The following is a 25,131-nucleotide window of genomic DNA, read 5'->3' on the forward strand; positions in this document are numbered from 1 at the left end:
TCGTAAGTTGACCTGTTTTTCACCGTCCCTGTCATCTGACGGTTAAAGGCCTCTTCATTTGCGAGGACAAAGAGGGCGTGCAATTCCTTGTCTCCCCAGTTGCTCATCTTTACAGTGTCTGTCAGGTTTGCGTTTCCCTCTTGCTACTAGCTGCTCACTAATTCCTGCTATCAGTTGTTTCCTGTGTATCCACCGGCAGTGGCTCACACGTGCATCATCAACAGCTCCTCCCACAAGTCATCAACAGCCCCTCCCATTGAGGAAGGCCGCCTTGGTCTTTTTAAACTAAAAGGGTTCTGCCAATATGACTACCCTACGAGGCGGAAGATTGGGCATCTCGGATCAACTCGCCAACCCAGCTCTGTGTGTCTAAACGCTTGCAGGTTGCCGGCAAAACGGCCCAACATTCGCGGAAAATCTGACAGTGTAAAAGGGGCTATAGTTGCCACTGAAGCACTTGTACCAACCTTCATCAGGTCATCCTGTCACACGGGGGTTTCTCTTGACTAAGTTGCTAAGGGCCCTTGATGAAATGTTGGGCTTTCTTCCATGGCCAGGTAGGTTTGCAGCTGTTCCATAAGTTTATAATTGCATCACAGCTGAAGCATATGAAGGATTGTTATTGAGTTCCCAAAGGCTTAATTATGATCCAACTCCACTTCAGGCCATAAAAACTGTCAGACAGCTTTGAAAACAACAATAACAAAATGTGCTGTTACACACAAACACTACATCATGCATTTTCTGTGTTGGTTTTATGTATCACTCAACTCATGAAGAAGTCATCCGAAGCAGAATCTTGCTCTTTGACAAAAACTTTAATCGATAACTCCTTAAAATCTTTGGGGGTTGAATGTACTTGGACTCATACAGAAAAGGCCACTGTTTCTCTCAAAGACTCTGAGCAGCAACCGTGAGAAATTATCTCGTCTTAATATACACATACTCTGTGAACACAATGGAGCCCGTCCCAGCACCGCAAAGAATACAACAGGTTTAGCTAATGGATGATGGATCGTACAAAACACAAAGACATTTTTTTACTGAAAGCGACAGTTGAGTATTTTTTTGTCGCTCAGCTGTTGTTTGCACCTCACGCTGCCGCTGCCTGACCAGGGTGCTCGCTTTGTTTTCAGCTTTCATTCATCTTTTTCTATCATTTCTTTGTTGCCTTTTGCAACCTCTAATTGTAGCAATCGAGCGGTGCCAAGCGACAAAAAGCCACACTTTCCTCCTACACCTCATAAATATCTTGCTATTGTCCTTGAAGAAAATGACAAGAAAACTTATCAGGACTCAAAGAATAGCACCGAGTGTTTTCCTCCACTCTGACAAAGACCTGTGCACTCAGGCAAACAGCATGCAGATGTGAAACACAACACAATCACAGGCTGTATGCTACAGATTCACATATGTGTTCTGTCAATCAGAGGACAATTCCAGGCGCTGCTGATCCTTTCAGCAGGGATTAGTAGGCGGTAGCTATGGTGACAAGTAATTTTAGCTTACATTTATGCAGCTTTTCTCTCCAAACATTTCATTATATCATTGGATGATACACAAAAACCAATTTGCCTCTGAAACACAAGGCCTTGGAGCACATTTATACTTGAGATCTGAATTGAAATGTGATACAGAAATTTTCTCTTTTGTTCCCCTCTTTAATTTCAGTTCTTTATTTCTGTGTATCACTTTGGTCTTTTGGGGGGAACATTCATCCCTACAACAAGATCAATAGGGAGGCTTTGTCTGTATATGGTGTAGAATTCCCTGATCTGAAACCTTAAGATGACCCAGTGAGCAGTGTTTTGAAGCTTCAGAGCTTCAGTTGTTGCCATGGTAATCAGTGCCCCAATCCATATTCGAATACTTAAATTTGTGTTTTATTTTTTTACCACTAAAATGGTGGAGGAAATTGAAAGAAGTTGGCAAGTGTCAGACATAATAATAAAAATAATAATAATAATACATTTTATTTATATAGCGCTTTTACAGCTCTCAAAGACGCTTTACATTTAAAACAAAGAAAAGAAGTACATATAAAAAAAAGGGGAGGGGTACATGAGAAACAGAACAAAAAGCTAATGTTTAAAGGTTAAAAGCGGATTTGAAAAGGTGGGTTTTGAGGAGTGATTTGAAGGTGGATGGATCTGGACAGTCACGGATGTGTATAGGGAGGGTGTTCCAGAGGGAGGGGGCGGCTATGGAGAAGGCTCTGTCGCCCCAGGTTCGGTGCTTGGTCCTGTGTGGAGGTGAGAGGAGGTTTTTGTCGGATGATGGAAGGTTGCGGGAGGGAGTGTGGTGGTGGAGCATGTCCGTGAGGAAGGCGGGGGCCTGGCTGTGGAGGGCTTTGTGGGTGAGGAGGAGGAGGAGGATCTTAAAGTTGATTCTGTATGGGACAGGGAGCCAGTGTAGGTTTTGCAGGACAGGGGTTATATGTTCACGGGAGCGGGTGTGGGTGAGGAGGCAGGCAGCAGAGTTCTGGATGTACTGGAGTTTGTTGAGGACTTTGGATGATGAGCCATAGAGGATGCTGTTGCAGTAGTCGAGTCTTGAGGTGATGAAAGCATGGATGAAAGTTTCAGCGGCAGAGAAGGAGAGTAATGGATGGAGACGGGCAATGTTTCTGAGGTGAAAGAAGGCAGTTTGGGTGAGGCGGCTGATGTGATGTTCAAATGTGAGGTTATTGTCGAAGGTGATACCAAGGTTGCGGATGAATGGACATGAATGAGGCCAGTGTTTTCAGTGCAGTCATCAACCTGTGCTTCAAGCCGGAGTCCTGCACCAGGTCAGGTACCCAAAAAGCTGTGTAACAGGTAAAAATATGTACATTTCTAAATTCATGGGTATGGGCATGGGTAAAAATGAACTACACGCCTGCGAGCAGCAAGTGAAAACAAAAATATATCGTATCTTTCAGGTTAAAACAAATAAAAAAGATGTGCAGTATATGTGCAATATTTTGACATCTTAATCACTATTAACAAGCCACACTTCCTTAATTTTGAAAGGCAATGACACAAATCTGACATTTGACCTTTGACCATCCTCACATGCGTCACCGAAATGGAGGACTCCAGCCATGAAATTTTGTATCCCAAGGATGAGGTGGCAACCTCCATCAAGTTCAAGACACCCAAGGAGGATCCTTTGGAGGTTTTATGGCGGTGGAAGGAGCATGCTAAAATATTTCCTAACCTTGCAGTGATTGCGCAGAATGTTTTTGCCATCCCAGGAGTGAGCACATCCAGTGGAAGAGACTTTTCCTCCACTGGATTTGTAATTTAAGAACGGAGAACCCAGCTTAATGTGAGTGACTGTAGCCCATGTGTGTTAAATCACTGGTTCAGGTCGGGTCGTGGGTCTCTGGGCTTTGACGTAGACATAATGACGGGTAAGGGGTCAGTTCTGGTACTGAGCTTTACGGGTATGGGCAGGTGTGGGTTTTCAAGAAAGGACCCATGCAGGAATCTGTGTCAAGCATTAAATTGGCAGTCCGACTTGGACAAATTGCGGACGGTTATCCCCGATTGTCAACTGTAGTGAAGATCTGTATCGAGTGATCAGGCCCGACCCACAGCGTTCAAGTTATTAATAACGTACAGGAACATTGCTTGCAATAGTCCACCTTCCACCTTCTCTTTCTGTATCACTCTCTATCACACACACACACACACACACTCCTACATATACTAGCATATATGAATATATACAGGTATTAATACCTTTAATACCTACCTACATGCATCTGAAGAACAGCAATGTCTCTTTCCAGAAATCATGACCTAGCTACTCAAGATAATCCACAGACCTTGTTGTGAGCAGTTTCTTGTAGGAACTATTTTCTTTCTACCAAACTACACCCGCCAACTGTATTACTGTGCTGAAGGAAGCGTGCATCTACTCATGGGCAAGAGGCTCGTGCTCGTGACAGCGCAGGGTGTCAACATAACGGCAGAATGTTTTGTTTCCAGGTGCCCATAGCTAACAATGCTATTTACAAAACAGACACACCAAAACATAAATGGCATCCTTGGCTGAGCTGTAATGTTAGCTAGCTCAGTGGTGCTAGATGAGCTAGCAGTAGATACACGCTTACATCTGTAGTTCAGAGGAAAGAAAGTTCCTACACGAAAGTGCTCACGACAAGCTCTGTGGATTATCTTGAGTAGCCAGGTTGTATTTTTTGTTTTGTTGGTGTGATGTGCATTGAGCACCACAAACTGAGTGCCATCTAGTTCCAGTACATTAGAGAGAAGGCAGACATCTCTACAGACGATATCTCCAACACTTGACAGCTCACACCAAAGCAATCTAGACTGATACATAGCTCCATGGGTAATTTAGGGTAAACTGTTCTTTTAAGATGTTACAGCTTTGCAAATTTTATTCTGCAAAGTATTTGACTAATGCACACCTTCATGCAGTATGCTCACAGGCTTTGTACTTCAAGGTCTCGGCTGTGTGAAAAGGCAGAAAATAACACATGACAAGATGACAGACACTCGGGTCAGCTGTGAGGAGTTAGCAGGGTCAGCGCGGGTTCAGCAGAGACCTTCACTCTGCTCGCTGAGGCTTGAACAGGCGTTGGCGGTGTGTCACTGTGAGAAAGTGGGCGGTAATTACAGCCGTGCAGGAGGCGAAGATGTGCTCCTGCAGAGATGAAAACGCATAAACACACACACACATAGCCACACACAGCACCCATGCCCCTGTTGCACAACTGATAATGAGCATCTAATGAGCGGTGATGTCATTATAACAAACACACAGCTGCCTGCCACTGACTCGCCTTTCTCCACTTCTTCCTCCCTTATCTGGCCACAGCTGCTTGCAGTTAATTATACTGCACACAGTTCCTTTACGGTACACTTGTTATATTTAAATAATAATATAATAATGCTGGCGGTATTGTGAAATGTAAAGTGACAAGGCTAATATACATCACATAAACCTGAACTAATTGTCAGGACTTGCAAGGGGATGGAGGATAATGGAGGTTAAAAACAGAAAATAAAATCTTCAAGGTGCAGCTCACTTTCAACAGACGCTCCTAAAAGGTTACACGGGGTAGACTGGCCCTCTGGTGAACCGGCTTCGACACCTCTGCATTAGCTCTGTGAGCATGTCTTGCCTTTTAAATGTGAAATTCTAGCAGGACATTTAATATTTCAGAGGGGACACCACAAGGTCGTTTATAAATTCTTTCTGGGTTAAACTTGGATGAATACTGCCAGGAGGTTATGACCCAGATACATCCGGAGAGTTCACGTGAACAGCATGAGGGTGGATTAAAGGAACACTTCACCCCCAAAATGAACAGTTGTACATCAGTTACTCACCCTGTGCTATGTCGAATTTGTGAAGAACATTTTGTTTTTCTCGCATAGCTCCACGCTGAACAAAGAATCTGAAAACTAAGAAAATTTGATGTTTTAAAGGGTTAGTTCAGATTCACAAAATTCACTCAACACAAAATGTTAGTTCAGACAGGACACAATGTCAAGCTCAGCTCACATCCCAGCTATGTCAGCTGATCTGAAACAGCCCAATCAACTGATGGAGCAGCTGATTGATGGAAGGGAGTCAGCTGATAGATCACATGATTCCTTTCTATGCAACCAATTGGCAAATCTCATTCAGGGCGCCCTATTTAAACTGCTCTGGCCTGCCTACTGTTGCTGCTTCCTCTGCAAGCTGCTTTGCAACCCGCCTCCACCCCAGCTCCTCCTTTTCATGTTGTGTCTGACTTATCAATTCTTTGCTGCTGCTGCTTCCTGCGTTAGGCTTTCCATGTAGGCGCGTGGAAGGGCAGGGAGGTTTGCTCTCTCTGCCGCAGGCTTTACTTGTTTGCGTGTGGAAGGGCAGAGGAGTGTGTTCTCTCTGCCTTAAGCTTTTCATGTAGGCGCGTGGAAGAGGCTTTCTGTGTAGGTCTAGGAAAGGCACAGAGTTTATAAATTGATGTTTTACTTCAATTCACCAAGAATTTTCTGTTTTTTGGATACTTTGTTTACCGTGGAGGAGTTTTCTTCACAAATGTAGCATAACACAGAGTAATTGAGATACAAATGATTATTTGATTGATTATATATTAGTCTCATGTTACACCTTTTATGGATGCAAATATCAATAACTAACCATACTATGAATAGAATAAAAAATACCACCTGGTCCGTAAATGGAAAAAGAGTGTTTTACTCAGTTTATTGAACAAAATATCTTACAGTATCTTGGATATACATATATACATATTATCTTGTACTGTGTAACACGGTGTGTGAACCCCTGCAGTGACATCAATTGTAACGCTGTGCCTCCAAACTTCAATGGATGTTCAAGGAAATATTAACACATCATTGACTTCCAAACACATTATACAAATCTTAATATAGAAAGCACAAAAAATAAGAATTTATCAGTGAAAAGTACTCACTCTCAGGACAGAAAGGTTCTTCATACAAAAAACAACTTTTACAATATTTTTTTTCTTTCTTTTTTTGCAGTTACAGTTTGCAGGTAATAAATATACCTGGAATTCCCTCTGTTTTTTTTTTTTTTGTCACATGGTGTCGTTCTCTTTTCCTCGGCACGGAAATCACCAATAAGGACTTATTCTAGAACAAATAAAGTAGTGGCTCGGCCACCGGAGCTTCTGCTGTCGTCTCCACTGCTGCTGCCACATTATCAGCAGGCCTCTCAGATAACATACACATCAGTCTTCTCCCCGAGAAGCCAATACGTTCTCATTTTGCCTTTGCCCTGGAAAAATACAGAAATCAATAGGTTCATCAATGGAGATGAAGCAGGGGGTGGGAGGTGATATCCTCTATTAGGCTGCCCTTCGTTTTAAAGGTGACCCTGATGGTTACTGCAGCTCAGCTTATACCTCCACCAATGAAACATAATGCACAGTCAGAGAAACATCAGCCACATGGTCACACGTTCAAATTGCTAAAAGCGTATTGCTGAAATGATTAGCTGATCATCAGAAAATTAATCAACAACCATTACCCAACATAGCTGGCCCCATCTTATCAAATGTGAGGATATGAAAGGAATATATTTCAGTTTTTACACCATTTTCTCTGATTTTGTACAAGGCCATGGCCCAAAGTCCAGATTTCTGAGAACAATCCCCCTAAAAAATATTAACTAGACACTGAACGCCCTGTCTTTCATTTTGCACTGCAGCTGCACGGAGGGGCGGAGCTGTCCTCCCTCACTGTCCTCCACACTCAGTGCGCGGTCCACATCCTCCTCCTCTTCATCATCATCCGCCTGAACATTACTATCTTACCTGTTGAAAATGAGCTATCTGAATTATGAAATGGTTTTGTGCGTCCCTTTCCTCTGTTTTGTCACAGCTGTGTCTCGCTGGCAGACTCACTGCACTGATTGTTGGTCAAACAACTCTTTAAAGGCTCTGAAAGCTGCGAAAGACGCAGAAAATCGAACCTGTTCCTAAAATTTTCATGACGGATGAAAGTTTTGGCCTCAGCGTGCAAAGGCCTTTAATCTGGGGTTGGCTTTTACATTCACTTTTATTAATGAGTGTATTTGCAAACAGTAACCGACAATCCTGCACAGTGTACCTTTAAATACCTGGGCTAAATGTTTGTATTTGCTGCGTGTAAAGTCTTCCTCCTAAGGTTGCTAAAATCGCCAAATTCACAGAAATGCTGAGGACATACAGTAAGTGTCCTCCATAGAAGCTACAGCCTTGATTTTATAGACTAAATAATTGATTAATAAAATAATAATCCTCAGACTAAGCTACTAAAATAAGAATACTGAAAATAATCTGCACTTTAAGGCCAGTGCATTAGCACAGGATTAGCACCATAGGAGTCTTCAGTTATTTGAACATTGAAAGGTACAAAAATGAGATGTGAGGTTTTCAAATGGACGCCCCTTTGTAAGGTTAGATGTCAGTTTCAAACTTAAAATTTAGAGATATAATTCTATCACAAATCTTCATATTAACAACCACTGCATCTTGTATTAAGTCTATAGACTAAATCACATCGTTTCTGGGTAGAAAACCCTCACACTGTGTACACAAAATGAAACAGCACTGGGCGTACGCTATATTTAGAATATTTTCACAGCTTTACCCAGCTGTCAGATGGTCCTTCCTTACGGGGAACTGAAGCCTCTATCTCAAAGCAACCAGACTCCAGTTGTTGGAGTCTGGTGGCTAGACTACCGCTGCCTCGACCAGTTAGTGTGCACAGTCATAATATTCCCAAAATAGGGTTAGTATTTCCAATAAGGAATTCATTTGTTTCATTTGATCCGTCTTGTTTTAAAAATAATTTCTGGCACATGTCTGAAAAAATGCAAACAAGTCATAATTTAACCCTCAGCTCTGCATCTGAGGCCAGATGAGTTGTACAGACAGACATTTTTTGCAGTGTGCAGTTACTCAGCGGTGACAAACACAAGTGGGAGAGCCTGTCTCAGTGCAGTGCTTGCTCCTTTCTGCTCCTCCTGCTGCTTCAGCTAAAAAGTAAAGCACGGTCTCTTACCTTCATTTCTACGTCTCCTCGTAACTGGAGATCAAAGTAGCCAAACTCATCCAGCACTTCTTTGGTGGCCGAGGATACGTGGATCTTTAAGGCTGCAAAACACACCAAGAGAACAACAAAGAGCGTTTGAGCACAGTGAAAGACAACTCTGACAATATTTGCATCACCACCACTCTGCTTTTATCTCAGGCCTCAGGATACACAGCAGACGAGGAAACTGGGGATCCAGACGAGATGATGCGTTTGGTCCCGTCAGCGGATGAAATGCTAAGGGTGATGAAAACCTGTATTGTTTCGTCCAATTAATGCACACAGTGCAGAGATGTGAGACGAGATTCCTGCCTGTGAAGTTCCAGGCTGTGCAGTTTATCGCTGGCTAAGGGCCCTTAGCTGTAAGTGCTATCAATTATTTACCAGTGGAGGCACAATACAGGAAGCGACTCAGTAGTTAATCAATACATCTGATGATTCGCTCGCAGAATATCCAACCACACTTTCATAACACCAGTTCCTGTCACTGCCAGTTAGGAGCAGAAATGTCAGTAGGAAGTATTCGACTCAGCAGGTCAATACGTATTACATTCAGCTTTAAAATCATATTTGTGCTGAAGGATGTTTCCATCCAAGCACATCAGGGGACAGAGAGGTAGACATGACAGTTTATAAGTTCAGTGGAGACAAAGATTCAATCACAGAGTGTGTTATGAGCACAGGATTTAATAAACTGCTCAAATAAGTGTTTATTTAGTGTTTACTGGAGTCCCCATTTACGTCTGGTTCCCCTACGCTTTGGACAGATTTCTAACAGCCTGAGATGTGCTGAGCCAGTCACAGCTGACACAGAAAAAGACAAAGAAAGTAAAGAGGAGCTCTGTTTTCAAACATAACCCGGCAGGCTGAAGCAGATGTGGAACTGTCTGTTGACGCTGCTATCGTGTCGATGTTGAACAAGCTGCATGGTATATTTTTGCTAAAAGAACAAACAACTGCACTAAAAGCTTTTCCTGAGAGGGAAGATCTGTTTGTTGTATTTACGACAGGATTTGGCAAAAGTTAAGGGGACTCATACTCATGCGGCAGACCCTATGCTGTAACCTGTGCATGTGGCCTATGCCATTGTGAGCATTTATACATGTCTGTGTCACTCTGCAGTTACACCTCCAAAACACTAGCCGGCGGCGGAGGTTTCTCAAGACACATCCAAAACACACATTAAACACGGCTTAATAGAGACAATTTCAAACACAAATCAGCTTCACTATAACTCACAGCATTCACAGACAAAGCATTTGTCTTTATCTGGACACATTTTCCCCACAAATACAACATGCTAATGTTTTTAGCGCAAGCCTATGGCATTTTACATTGTATAAATTAGCCTAGCAGCTAGCGGACATTTTCCTCTACTCATATGAAGCCAGCAACAGCAACATTTAACAAAGGTAACGTTACAAAATCTGGCTCCATTACAACTCACAAGGTTCACCAACAAAACAACTGTCTTATACTAAACAAGATTTCAAAACAAATATAACAAGCTAACACTATTAGCACAAGCCTATGGCATTTTACATTGTATAAATTAGCCTAGCGACGAGTGGACATCTGTCCATCCTGGAGGAGGATCCCTCCTCAGTTGCTCTTCCTGAGGTTTCTACCATTCTTATTCTCTGTTAAAGATTTTTTTTTTTTGGGAAGTTTTTCTCTATCCGCTATGAGGGTCCAAGGACAGAAGGATGTCGTATGCTGTAAAGCCCTCTGAGGCAAACTGTGATTTGTGATATTGGGCTTTATAAATAAAACTGAATTGAATAGAAATAACCTCTTAAATGCTTTTAGTTAAAGCCCTGAACACCATCCCTGAATAAAAAATGTCTCATGTGCAGTAGAAGTTATAGACATCCCTTTTGTAGAATGTCATTTGGTACACGCTCTTAAATAGAAAATGTTATACCCAAAAATCACAGATGTGCCTTAGAGGGCTTTAAAATGGATCTGTGCTTAAACCATCAATATAGAAAAACCTCTTAAAAGAAGAAAAAATATAATGGGAAGAAGAAGAAACCTCAGTGAGAGCAACAGGGAGAGGATCTCTCTACCAGGACACAGTAGTAGAATTACAATATGACAAATCTGATTGAGGAATATATATAATTTATAGCAGAGTAACCACAATCTCAAGACAAAGAAGTCCTTGTAAACGCAAAAAAACCCAAACAAACAAAAAAAACCAAAAACAAAAACAAAAAAACCCACCTGTAAAACCTGTTCTTCCTTGTTTCAAATCCAGATCTGGAGACATCTGATATAAAAGAAAAAACAGTGACACTCACCCTCTCCGTTGGACTCCATTCGAGACGCCGTGTTGACGGTATCTCCAAACAAACAGTATCTTGGCATTTTTAAACCGACCACCCCGGCACAGACTGGACCTATAAAACACAAGATAAATGCAGTCACATTTTACAGCGGGAAAAAACTAAAATAACCGCCACGCTGAGAACTGCTGTCATTATGACACACCAGCGCCGCAGTGTAAATGTTTTTAAATAAAACGACAGAGGTTTGAGTGAATTGAAACTGTGCACAGATTGCTTTAAATTACTCTGACAGTGCTAAGTACCAGCCTACACACGCTGGTCCATCTCTGTTGCATGTCAAGTGTCTGATTAAGAACACAAACAGTGCCGCCATGAGCTGACACAGTCTAAATACTGTGTCAGGAGCCTCTTCTAAATTACATCAGACTAAATGCTGCCGACAGGTCAGATAAAACATCCTGAGTGTTTATGTCCAGTCAGGACACTGGTATCCAGAGCTGGGAAGTTACAAATCACTGCACGGCAATGATACACACTCAGCTGCCAGATTATGAGAAATACCTCGCTAAAACTAATACAGGCTAACACAGCGGTCCAGGAATAAATCCTACTTCTATGAAGCTTCAGTTTTTGAGAGTACAGTAAAGACAAAAAGACAGACACGGCTGACTAAACTAATCATTTAGTCTACATTTTCACAAGCGCTCCATTCATCTAGTTGTAGAGCACATTGGTTGTCACATTACACACACTACTGTACAAACATCGAAAATCTTTCTTGGACTCATAGTAGCACTGAAGTTTTGATAGCTGTGCAAACCTTTGATTACATGGTAGAAGAGAAATGTGCTTTGGCTGGTCCAAGTTTGTGAAATCTATTGTTCATAATTCTGCAAAATGTATTGTAATAAATGTGAGATCAGCCCAGAGCCCTTTCAGAGGGGAAAGAGACAAGTCATGCATGGGAAATCCCGATGCTGCTTCAATCACAAAACACATACTTGGACGGCTGACTGTATTTCCTGGTAATGGGAGCAAGAACTGAATAAGTTCCCATAATTACAATATTGAAGGGGCCTGTTTCAGCCCTCTGAATCACTGCCTGCATCTTCGATTGGCTCAACAATCCAAAAAGGTCTGGTGTTGTGCTCATTACCGGCAGTTTTCCCACCAGGAGACAATCAATTGTTGACAGAATTAAGAAGGGGGTAATCATCTTCCGGTGCCAGAGGGAGGAAAAGAGGTATACCAGTGAAAAATGATTCATCTGCGGTCATCAACAGGATGAGGACTGGTCATTATGAAAGATTAAATCTGGGATCCTCCAGGTCACCTTAGTGCAGGTGCACAGTTCAAGATCAGGCTGATACCTCTTCCTAAGTGGACGTGGTGTGAACGAGCAAATGAGTTAGCATCAGATTGTTTCAGTTTTTCATTCATTCATTCATTTTCTGTAGCCACTTATTCTGTTAGGGGTCTCAGGGGGGCTGGAGCCTATCCCAGCTGACATTGGGTGAGAGGCGGGGTACACACTGGACAGGTCACCAGACTATCACAGGGCTGACATCTACGGCCAATTTAGTGTCACCAGGAAGCCGGAGACGTGGAGAGGATCCTGCACGCGGGGTGGCTTCCCCACCCTGGGTTCAGGCCCCCACCCTGTGTTCAAACCTTGAACATACAATTGCTGTATGCGACAATGCTAACCACTGCACCAGCATGCCACCCCCACAGTTCAGGACCAGGCTGGTACCCCTTCCTAACTGGACATGGTGCGAAAGACCAAACGAACCAACATCAGATTGTTTCAGTTTTTCACTTGTTTAAAAGAATGCTCACCCTGGCTCCATTTCTGTAAAGCTTTGCACACCTCCAACCTATTGTCAGAGCATGAGCAAGCCGTTGTTTAGACTCAATCAAGGCTCCCTCAATGTTGTTGTCCCTCGTAGTTGTTTTTTCCCTATCAGCCGGAGTTCGCTTGCTTGCTCTGTGTGAGGAAGAGGTGCGAGAGTTCAGACTCACCTGTGTGTATACCTATCCTGAGTCTTAGCTGGTCGTTGGGTCTGTGTCGGATCTTGAACGTTTTGACCTGTTCTAACAATGCCAGCGACATCCCAGCGATCTCTCTGGCGTGCAATTTACCGTTCCGCACCGGCAGCCCTGACACCACCATGTAGGCGTCACCGATGGTCTCCACCTGAGGGACGAATCATGAAAAAAGATATACATCAAAGAGTAAAAATAAAACCTAATTCATCTAATTTTGCTTCCTCTGTAAGTCCTGAAGGCATCAATAAGTTGTATTGAGATGTTGGTGTTTGCGGTTTTGTTTCCCACTCGAGCTTTCACGCAATAAAATGCATCTTCCCATAATCCTGACTTACCTTGTACACATCAAAGTTATCGATGATGGCATCGAAACAGGTGTACAGATCATTGAGCAGCGTGACAACCTGTAGAGAGACACAAGAGTTTGAATAATGTGACTCCAGTAAAGCAACAAGGAGATAAGCACTGAACATGTTTAGCTAAACGCCTGTGTGCCAACTGACAGAACTGCAGCCTAAATAAGACACGCAAAAACACAGACTCCAAATCCAACATTTGACACTGTTGTCTTTTGTTTAACGGTTGACAGATTGGGCGGCCAGTGTGTCTGCAAAACCTCCCAGTCTCCCACATAATCTGTGTTTGTCTGTCGCTGGACGGTCGCCCGCCGAGGCTTACTGACAAACACATTCGCAGGATCATAAATCAAATCCACAGATGGAATATTACAAAACACAATCTGCATCAAATTTGCCAAATTGTGCGGCATAATGGTTGTGATGTAGCAGTAATGTCAGGGGTTGGCTGTTTGTTCAAAGACAAATGTACTATTCAGGCTTCAACTTTGATGTCAATTTTTATAATTGTGTTTGAGAAAAAAAAACAAAAAAAACCAGCTGGGTCTTTATCTAGTCAGGACATTTTGTGCTGTACTCGAAGAGTCAGTAGTGTTAAGTGGATGAGAACATTAAACAGGGATGCTCTGTCATTTTGTCCATACTGAACTCTTAAAGGGACAGTTCACCCCTAAATCAAAAATACATAGATGTAGACACGGACAGACGACTTGCTGAAGTTCAAACTGAGCATCAGAATGGGGAAGAAAGGTGATTGAAGTGACTTTGAACGTGGCATGGTTGTTGGTGCCAGACGGGCTGGTCTGAGTATTTCGGAAACAGCTGATCTACTGGGATTTTCACGCACAACCATCTCTAGGGTTTACAGAGGATGGTCCGAAAGAGAGGAAATATCCAATGAGCAGCAGTTCTCTGGCCATTCTCCTCTGACCTCTGGCATCAACAAGACATTTTCACCCAGAGTGGTTCAAGATGATAGAAAGGCAACAGTAACTCAAATAACCACTGGTTACAACCAAGGTCTGCAGAAGACCATCCCTGAACCAACAACACGTCCAACCTTGAAGCAGATGGGCTACAGCAGCAGAAGACCACACCAGGTGCCACTCCTGTCAGCTAACAACAGGAAACTGAGGCTACAGTTCACACAGGCTCACCAAAACTGGACAATAGAAGATTGGAAAAACGTTGCCTGGTCTGATGAGTCTGGATTTCTGCTGCCACATTCAGATGGTAGGCTCAGAATTTGGTGTAAACAACATGAAAGCATGGATCCATCCTGCCTTGTATCAACGGTTCAGGCTGCTGCTGGTGGTGTAATGGTGTGGGGGATATTTTCTTGGCACACTTTGGGCCCCTTAGTACCAACTGAGCATGGTTTAAACACCACAGCCTACCTGAGTATTGTTGCTGACCGTGTCCATCCCTTTATGACCAGGGTGAACTGTCCCTTTAAAGTCTGTCCTGTCACCAAACTCAGAACACAGGACACTTGGTGCCTGTGCATTGTGTCATATTAATGTAATGCCATTCTTATACCTTTTAGCCGTACACAGTATATCTTACACACAGCTGCATCTCCCTGGTCTTGATGCAGGCAACACCCCATTACAAACAGCCAGTACAATTACAGGTCAACACAAGGTGAAGTGTTTGATTGATTGAATGGCTGACAGTGGGACTGAGGGCCAAATCTCTGCTTGGCAGGGGGGTTGGAGGTGTCTGAGCTTTTTATATAGCCTGACAGGAGCAGCTGCAGACAATGCTGTGGGCTCACAACAAGTGCTGTCACCTCCTCTCTATGTTTTTTTGGGGTTAAAAATACACCACTGTATTGTGATTTATAAAGGCAGAAAAAGATAGTGGTCTTATTCATCATAAGACCCATAATGCATTAGTAAAACAGCATCATTGTCATTGAATTTCTGATATATAACCAACTATCATTTGAAGAACATCTACAAAGTGAGGCCATTTCTCTCTCTGAGCAACAAAGACATATTGATGCATGCTTTAATAACAAGCGGGCGAGACTATTTTAACGCTGTCCTTTCTGGTCTGCTGAGAAACACAATAACTCGGCTACAATTCATTCAAAATTCTGCTGCACAAGTGCCGACTGAGACCAGAAAGTGAACACAGATTACAGCTATTTTTAAGTCTTCACACTTGTTACTTCTTGTGTTGATTTTAAAATTCTTTAATTAGTATATAAGGCACTACATGGCCATGCAGAGCACCAGACTACCTCTCAGAAATGCTTTTAGTATATGAACAAGGACGACCCCTCAGATCCTCCGGTTTGTCTCTTTTAGCTGTTCCCCAAAGCAGAACAAAAAAACAAGCTCCAAGCTGCTGGACCAATGTTCCAGATGATCTGAGATGAAGCAAAAATACTGCATCCATTTTTATCTGCTTATCAGGAGCTAGGTCACAGAGTCAGCAGGCCAAGCAAAGCACCCCAGACGTCCCTCTCCCCAGCAATGCTTTCCAGCTCCTCCTGGGGGACCCCAAGGTGTTCCCAGGCCAGATGAGATATGTAATCCCTCCAGCATGTTCTGGGTCTGCCCCTGGGCCTCCTACCTGTGGGACGTGCCTGAAACACCTCCAACAGGAGGCGCTCAGGAGGCATCCTGATCAGATGCCCGAACCACCTCAACTGACCCTTTCGACACCAAGGTGCAGCGGCTCTACTCTGAACTCCCTCTGGATGTCCGAGCTCCTTTCCCTATCTCTAAAGCTGAGCCCAGCCACCCCACTGAGGAAAATCATTTCGGCCATTTGTATCCACGATCTCATTCTTTCGGTCACTACCCAGAGCTCATGACCATAGGTGAGGGTTGGGACGTAGATGGACCAGTAAATCAAAAGCTTCGCCTTGCGGTTCAGTCCCTTCTTATCCATGATGGTCTGGTGCAACGCCTGCATCACTGCGGCCGCCGCACCAAACCGCCAATCCATCTTATGCTACATTCTACCCTCACTCATGAACAAAACACCGAGATACGTGAACTCCCTGGCCTAAGGTAGTAACTCTCTCCCAACCCAGAGGAGGCAATCCACCGGTTTCCAGCAGAGAACCATAGCCTTTGATTTGGAGGTGCTGACCGCTTCACATTTGGTTGTAAACCACCCCACAGAACCACATCATCTGCAAAAAGAGGAGATGCAATTCTGAGGTCCCCAAATCGGACCCCTTCCTCCCCCCTGGCTGCACCTTGAGATCCTGTCCATGAATATCACAAACAGGATCAGTGACAAGGGGCAACCCTGGCGGAGGGCAACACCCACTAAGAACGTGTTTGACTTTACGCCGAGTGAGCAGACGCAGCTCTCACATTGGTCATACAGGGACGGGATGGCTCATAATATCTTTCTGTAATATTCACAACATTGATATAAATGCAGTATTCAAATAGTTTCTGTTGAGGACCCCTCTGAAACCAAACCGACCCCCTTGACTGATAATGGCATCTTTGATGTAGAGTGACATGTTTACAGGTATATTACAACAACAATTGGTTAAATGTAACTGTATGGGATCTTTTGTTGTACTGTACAAATATCTGGCCTTGTAAAGAGACATTTTGAGAAAAGAGATGAAGATGAGAAGAATAAACGTCCGTTCTTGCGGTGATTCCACTCCATGTGTGGGTGTCAGATTGACCATCAACACTTCAGACCCTCTGCCTGGATGTGTGTCATCACGATAACGTATTTGCCCCAGAAACCTCTCTTTGGTATTTAAAAGAGAGGGAGATATGTGGTGGCATAATGTGACTCAACTCTGCGTCAACACACTCTTCCATCTAACAACTGTACTATTTTGAGTTGCGGCCCGTGTGTGGGAATGCACACTGTGGGAACTATGAGACACTCTGTAGGTAGAGACCTGATACTGCTGAGCACTTTTATGTATGAATAGAGAAAGAAAATTCACCATGATCACGAACAGAGATTTTTACAAGCTTTTAGATGAGCATAGCAGATGTTGAGGGAAGTCAGGAAAACTTGCACAATAACACTGACAGAAATGGTGTGCTGCAGAGAGGAGGACTGCAGTGACATATTGATTGCTGCGTACCTGTAGCGGTGTGCTCTCTGCAGACATGGATGTGAAGCCCACGATGTCGCTGAAGTAAATCGTGACGCTGTCGAAGGCTTCTGCCTGCACTGTCTCCCCTCGTTTTAGCTGCTCTGCTACTGAACTGCATGCAGAGAGAGAAAGACATGAGGTCAAAATGTTCATGGTGTGAAACTGTAAAGATAAGTTCAGAAGAATCTAGACACAAGGGGCAGTTAGTGATCAGAGGAGATTAACAAGTCTAAACCTAGTATATAGCTTAACTTTGTATGACACGCTAGAGGGCTTTTAATTTGAAACAGGAAGTGCCCCGCTGTTGTAGTCCAGCCCAAAACTTCATCTAAAATACATGTTAAACTTAAGAACAATACACTTAGACACACTGACACAGCAGAGGGGACCTGTGTGACTGGTGGAGGCTGCGCAGCCATTGGCAACAGAGTTAGTAGACTGCTAAACTAGAAGTGGATGACTCTACTGTGCCTGCTGTATGGGCCAAATGATGTGGAAGCAGCGCCAATCATCCGGGTTATAGACCCTTTCACTGTTAGTAAACAGTATGACAATTTTTGATGGGCAGGACTTAGCTGGAAGCGAAACAATTCTCCACAGACATTACCCAGAGCTAGCAAGCAAGTTCTGTTGGCTGTGTTAGACATTGGAGGAAGATGTTGCGAGTGGTGCTTTCAGAAATACTCACTTCGAGTGCCGGAGCGCACTCTGGCACAAACTAGACCGTTCCTAAATTTGGAGCGCTGTCTGAATGAACCGTTCGGTTATCAAGAGCACCGCACGACCCGTATGCTCTCACTCAGTGGATGGATGATGTGAGAGGATGGTGGGATGGTCGGCTTTGTGGTGGATTACTTTGCCAATCTTACAAAGGAAGACGATAGAATGGTTTCCTCCAGTTTGTTTTGCTATCAAAGCTATCATTAGCTAATGCGCTACAAAGTTAGCGTTACAGAGAAATCCAATATTCCTCTTAATACCTCCCCAATTTCTGATGATGTGGACATGATAACCCTTATCAACATAACGTTATTCATCCCTACAACAATAAATAATTTCTCTCTAACCTGACACGAAGTGTGTGCTGCACATGTGAGCATTTTTGATGATCGCCTCCGTCCAGTCCTTTCGTCTTATCGCATTTAACCATAGTTGTCTTCGTTTTTGCTGACGGGCAGTGGCGGCTGGTATGTGCTCAAATTTAAGTTTTGAGCCATGACTCCTTCTATTCTGGCTCCCAATAACACAACGAGACGACATTTTAGGACTTCTATGTAGCCTATGTAGCCTAGCATGTTTTGCCTCCAGCTAATAAAATGATGTCATAGTGACGTCCGCTCTAAAAGGCTTTACTGTATACACGGCAGTTAAATGATTTGAACTTAATGTGCCATTGAGCAACTTTTAATATAATGGACAAGGTCTCGCCGCCAACACTGTATCTAGTTCTCTTTATACATTCACGGGATGATGAGCACTTCCTTCACACTGTGGAGCTCATAGGGTAAGCACACTAGAGACTTTCACTGGCCAAGCTGGCTACTTCTGATTTAGCTCTCCAAAAACTTGAATGGGGATAAAATGGCTCTTCTAGATGTTCAACACAAAGCATCACATGACCAATTTGGAATTTCACAGTTTGACCACTACGAAAATTGGCTTCAAGGCCCATTGCACACCCTGGGTGCCTGGTGTCCATGGCTCCATCAGTCCGTGTACTTCGCGGGCATTTGTTTTTCGTTTCGAAATAACAAATTGAAACACAGAAAACAAACCATTATCTGTTTTTTGTTTTGAAATGACCAAACGAAAAAGAAAAAAAAAAAACAAAAAACGATCCATCTCCTGTTTTCTATTTGATAATAAAGAAAAGAAAAACGGAAAATGAATTGTTATCCGTTATCCGATTTAATTTGGGAATTTAAAAAAAACCCTGTGGGAAACTCCTTTCTCTATTTTTTGTTCGTTTCTTCTCTGTGACCAGCAAGTTACCTTCATGTGGTGTCGGAATAATCGGAAAAATGACTTTCCGACTGGGAAAATACACATGAACGCCCGCTCATGTCGGAAAAACAACTCGGAGATAATTTTGGAACAGGAGTTGCCGACTTGACTGAAACTGACGTCACTTTCACAGAAAACTGGCAGACGAAAAGGAACGTTTGGTCCATGGTAATAAAACTTTTTTAGATTAATTAATTCACGTATTGCATATCATTTTTTGCAGACATGTAATGTGTTATGTGGTATGCCGTTGGTTGCTGTCCACGTAAAGTGACCTAGATTAGTTAGAAAAGTTATTTATTAGCATAACATGTCAGATAAAGCAATATTGCAGTAGTTATAGGAAATGTACATGCTCTGTATGTACATTTCATAGACCACATGAATGCAACTTACTGGTCACAGAGAAGAAACAAACAAAAAAATAGAGAAAGGAGTTTCCCACAGGGTTTTTTTTAAAATTCCCAAATTAAATCGGATAACGGATAATGAATAACGATTTGTTTTCCGTTTTTCTTTTCTTTATTATCAAATAAAAATACGGGAGACGGATCTTTTTTTTCCTTTTTTGTTTGGTCATTTCAAAACAATAAACGGGTAATGGTTGGTTTTCCGTGTTTCAATTCGTTATTTCGAAACGAAAAACGAATGGCCGCGAAGTACACAGACCTCCATCAATGCCTATTTATTTTAAAAGAGCAAAAGCCAATGGGGAAACACAAACACTCACGTCATCACCCACTCCAGCCAATAGTGTAACTTCATTACTCATTCACTCATGTTCACTCACTGATGGACAGACTGTCATGTTTTTAGGGCTGGCCTCACATGCTGAGTTCCAGCCAAAAAATAAGGTTAAACAAGCAACTGCAGGCTCAAAGAGGTGGTGAGATAATGATGATTGTCTTGTTGACTCCACTTCCTCAAAGACTCGCAGACACAAAACACCTGGCAGGTTCAATTATAACCGCATGTCAGTTCATCTTTGCTTACTCTGCTCGCCTTAATTTCCTCCCTAATCAAATAATACCAACGGCAAAAACAGCGTGGCAAGAGTCAGCTAGTCTAATTCAAAAGTGTTGTGAGAAACGATTTCTGTCCTTTCTCTCAGGCCCTTCTCTGTGTGTCTGCACGGCTTTGAAGGAGGAACGATTTTTCAGTAGGAGAAAGGATAAATGTGCGAGAAAGATGAGATTTGCTACTGTAGTGTTATCCAAATGCACAAACCCACTATCACGTCCGCTTCTCTGTCTCACTTAATGAGCAGTTTGCCTGTCGGCTCTCTCTGTTCCCTTTCATCTACAGTGTGATCGCACCGAGGGGAAATGTGTATCTGTGAATAAAATGTGGTGTTGGGAGGGATTTCCAGTCTTTAATTAATACAGGGATTTAACACAATTGACAGTGTCATTGAGCCGTGCTGGTAACACTCGCCCTATTTGCTGGATTCGAGTTAATTGGAGTTTTAAGCTTTCGGGGTGGAAGGACAAAAGTGCGCATGTGATTGCTGTTTGTACTTACTGTGGTAAAATTTGATAGAGGAGGTTTTCTGCTTTCCTTTTCTCCTCCAGGTAGGCTTGTGTTCGCTCCTCCACCAGGTTCTCCAGGTTGTTGGCGTATTGCTCCATCCTGGACAGCAGGTTGTTAAGAATACTAGTGCTGCCCTCCCTGCGGAAAACACAAGCACACACACAGAAAAGAGTTAGGCGGTAAACACACAAACTGCTGGTCAGTGAAAACTTCGGGTCAAGAGCTCAGCTCAATGTGGTAAATAAAAGAAAATGGATCAGATTTCACACAGATCCCTCTGGAGACACACGAGGCAACTTTTCTTTCAGCAGTAGTACTCTGCAACACCTGTAAACAGACTGGTGTGTGGAATCGGTACAATTCGTCTTTAAGTTTTTGGTTATCTGTACGCATATGTGAGATTCTACATCCTGTTTTTTTCTGAGTGCCAGTGTATTTTCTCAACTGTTACCGTTTATCAGAGCTCTCTGACTTTTTTGTGCAGCTATTGATGGACAGAAATGAACAAATGATTCTGTTTATGGTATGGTGTGTACTGGATAAGCAGGTTGAATGTCCGAGTGCTAATGGATTCCAGTCTTTTCCAGGGTGTCTACAGATATAACCAAGTTAAATTTAAGACCTTTAATACCACCTATATGAAATTTGAGACCAAACCTGCAATAGAAATACACATTATATATATGAACAGTGAGGAAAATTACAACAGTTGAGTGAGTTTAAATTTAATGTGCCTAATGTGAAAAGAAAACAAAATCTCATCACTGTCATAAACGCTATTTATTATTGCAATTCTTCGCTCTGTCCAATGATTGTAAAAAGTCACTTGGTCTGTCAGGCTGGAGAAATTTTAGCAGTAATGTGGCCTAAAATATTTAAGACCCATAGAATCTGAATTTAAGACTTTTAAAGGGCCTATAGACACCCTGTTTCCCCCCCGTTATCATAGCGTACTGCTCATACTGCCTGCTTTGGTGAGTGAATAGAAGCGAATGAATTGGACTCGAGTCCAGACAGTAAACGACTACGTTATCTTGAAATGCAAAGGAATTTTGAGGCAGCAAAAGCTTGAGATATCCCCATATTTAGTCCTTGGCATCGGCCGAGCTCCAGAAACTCTAGGTCCCACATCTCCCAAGATGCAATCAACAACATGTTTTTGTTGGACCTTCCCTGTCTGGTTAATGCCCTGTTTGTAATGCAGCTCTCTGTTCAAACACTGTTGGTCTGAGACAACGGTGATGACATCATCAGCATTATTTTCCCAGACTTGCTCCGCCAGACCCAAAGAAGATAATCTACAACTGTTAGTAGTTAGTAGTACTAACCATGACAAGAAAACTGACCTTAATGACCATCAGAGGTTAAGTGGCAGTGTAAATGATTGAGGTAAAAATCTAATCATTCAAAGGCCTCACGGTGTCTTTGAGCGCTGTTGATGTCTCTCCTCCAACATGGCCATGAGACATCTATGTTTAAATTTTCATTGCGTACAGTATCGTTCAATATAACCTAGTAGAGGGAATCAACAGAGGCGCCCGAAACAATATTGTCATGATGCTTGGGTCACAATATATTGCGAATGAATTACCTTTTTTAACCGCAAATTAATAATTATAATAATAATATATTTTTCATGGTACTCAAAGACACTTTACATTAGTTAAATATGATCATAAAATAGACTACAATAAAATAAACGCAACATCATTCACACATTAAAGAGATGAGTTTTGATGAGTGATTTGAATCAGGAGAGGTTGATGCAGTCTCGAATGTGTTCAGGGAGTAAGTTCGGGAGGGGGCAGCTATGGAGAAGGCTCTGTCACCCCAGGTCTGGTGCTTGGTCCTGAGTGGCGGATTTAGGAGGTTTGCATCACAGGAGCGGAGACTGCAAGTGTGGTGGTGGAGCAGGTCGGTGAGGTAGGAGGGGGCCTGGTTATGGAGGGCTTCGTAAGTGAGGAGAAGGACTTTGAATTGGATGCGTTGTGGAGCTCCAGTCTGTTCATCTCACTTCAGTCATTTTTATTGCAGAAACAAAAAGTAGTGGACTGAAAAAGCAACAGATTTTATTACTCTAGTACGCTACCAAAGTTTAAGTTGTATTTGCAGCATTAATCTATATAATAAAATATCAGTATTTGGCATTCCTGTAGCGATACAATATTGCCACACAAAATATTGCGATACTGTACTGTATTGATTTTTTCCCCACCCCCACCATGAACACACAGCAGCTGTTGTTACCCTCCAACATGGAGGAAAAACAGACACTCCAAACATCCGACGGGTCTCTATCTGCGTCTCTACTGCTGCGATCGTAGCATTTCACATACATTATAATGATATGATATATGACTGTGTGTGTGTCTCAGGGCATTTCTACATGCCTATGCTCACACACGCACGCACGCACGCACGCACGCACGCACGCACGCACACACATTTACTCCAACGAAGCAAGAAGGTGAGTCATCCACACCACCATGGCGGCTAAAAGCATCAATGCCTGGCAAACTGCCATGTTTCTTGTGGGTCACAGATCCTACACACACCCACATGTTGTTTAAGTTTAAAGAGCGAAACATCAGAGGGAGACATGAAAGACAGTGATGAGTATCACCGCACTGAGCTCAATCACACAGGCCGTGCACTGTTTACTGCACCGCAAATCACAGACGGCCATATTTTCCCACCATTCATCCAAACCAAACTGAGAAGTGTCTCCATGCTGAGCGAGATGCTAAAGAGACGAGCAGCCAGAAAATAATCACTTCGGCAAGTGATTCAATCCTGTATCCTGTTAATCCTCCGAAAGCAAGTGGAAAACATCTCTCAGATAAATCAGATAACTCATTTGTTGCCTCTACTGTTTGTACGTCTGAAATTTTGTTCGGGCACAGACGAATAAACCATGAGCAGTTACCACCACCGCCTCTTTTGTTGACCTCGCCATGACACCAAGGTCAGAGGCAAGGAGAAAGAGGGCAGCTGCTGCTCCCCTATCTCACATGGTTATTAGCTGCTGATGTCTGAGCCGATTTCCTAAAAAAGCAACTATTATGCAGCTGTAAATTCATAGGAAGGCTACTGGAAAGCTTGATGTCATCTGGCACTAATTTGAGGGAAAATGGGAACGATTTTAAATTGGTAAACTACCAGTTAATTAAGTCTAATTAACTGTCCGTGTAACCCGATGAGTCGGTCAGTCAGTGCACAGCAGGTCACCTCAACATGTGATAATATGAAAGTAGTCTACAGACAAGCATAAAATTCAGCAAACATGAATAAATGTTCCAATAATAACTTAAAATTTATTGACATTGTGTGTATCATCAATTTACCATCAATTAAAGGACATGTCTCTGGAATTCAACAAGTCCATAGCTACACTGTACTTAAAAAGGATCTATTATGTTCATTTTCAGGTTCATGCTAGTATTTAAGGTTTCAACTAGAACATGTTCACATGCTTTAATGGTCAAAAACACTTAATTGTCCTACTGTCTGTGCTGTAACACCTGCTGTATTCACCCCTGTCTCTTTTTTAGTGCCTCTATTAGTCCCACACGTAAAAAAAAAAAAAAAAAAAAAACCTAGTCTGCATTGATTGGCCAGTGTTTTCGAGTCTTTCCTATCTTGGCATCTTTGCACTGCAAGTCCCCAGGAACAGCTCTGAGCTTTGCAGCCAATTTTACATAGTGGACAAAAGTGGAATTGCAACATCTGGGTCCATCACGTGATGCCACAGGCCGCAGGAAGACTTCTCCCTGAAACTTATGAGAGAGACATCTGTAAATCAGTATACAGTTTTTTTTTTTTTTCAGTATACATTTTTTTGAGCATCACAACCCCTGCAAAATAACTGACCACTATCAGGATTTGATCCATTTAGTCTGATAACACTTCCAAAGTCTAGGCGAGTCACATGATTAAATAATATTTTCCATCATTTAAGATAAACCGGAAGTTAGCCACTCGATCAGGGGAAGTCTATGTGAGCTTGCTCTGTGGGACCCATGGTGCAGAAGATCTTGGTAATTTCATACCACGGAAACAAAGCTTTTCTGGCTTCATGCGCCACTGAACAACACTCATAGGAATGAATGGGGCTCTGCCTCCAGCACTGTATCTAGTTATCTTTATAAATCCATACTGCATTGTCATTGCAGCCAGGGAATGACTGTAACAGTGGAATATGATCCCAAATCAGGGGATCCCAAGCTCACACGTTTCACTGACATTAG

General features: G+C 42.7%; 1 protein-coding gene across 1 annotated transcript in view; it reads right to left on the bottom strand.

The window, feature by feature from the left end:
- Positions 1 to 6,240: 6,240 nt before the first annotated feature.
- npr2 (natriuretic peptide receptor 2) overlaps positions 6,241 to 25,131 on the bottom strand; it is a 113,715-nt gene continuing 94,824 nt past the window's right edge. The window contains exons 17-23 of the mRNA XM_049603967.1: positions 20,876 to 21,022; positions 17,339 to 17,462; positions 13,234 to 13,302; positions 12,872 to 13,046; positions 10,862 to 10,960; positions 8,529 to 8,620; positions 6,241 to 6,759 (exon numbers count right to left, since the gene is read on the bottom strand). Coding sequence (XP_049459924.1) covers positions 6,697 to 6,759; positions 8,529 to 8,620; positions 10,862 to 10,960; positions 12,872 to 13,046; positions 13,234 to 13,302; positions 17,339 to 17,462; positions 20,876 to 21,022 — 769 coding nt within the window. The 3' untranslated portion in view covers positions 6,241 to 6,696. The remainder of the gene's footprint in view (positions 6,760 to 8,528; positions 8,621 to 10,861; positions 10,961 to 12,871; positions 13,047 to 13,233; positions 13,303 to 17,338; positions 17,463 to 20,875; positions 21,023 to 25,131) is intronic.

The sequence above is a fragment of the Epinephelus fuscoguttatus genome, linkage group LG18 (assembly GCF_011397635.1).
Source record: "Epinephelus fuscoguttatus linkage group LG18, E.fuscoguttatus.final_Chr_v1".
Classification (NCBI taxonomy): Eukaryota; Metazoa; Chordata; class Actinopteri; order Perciformes; family Serranidae; genus Epinephelus; species Epinephelus fuscoguttatus.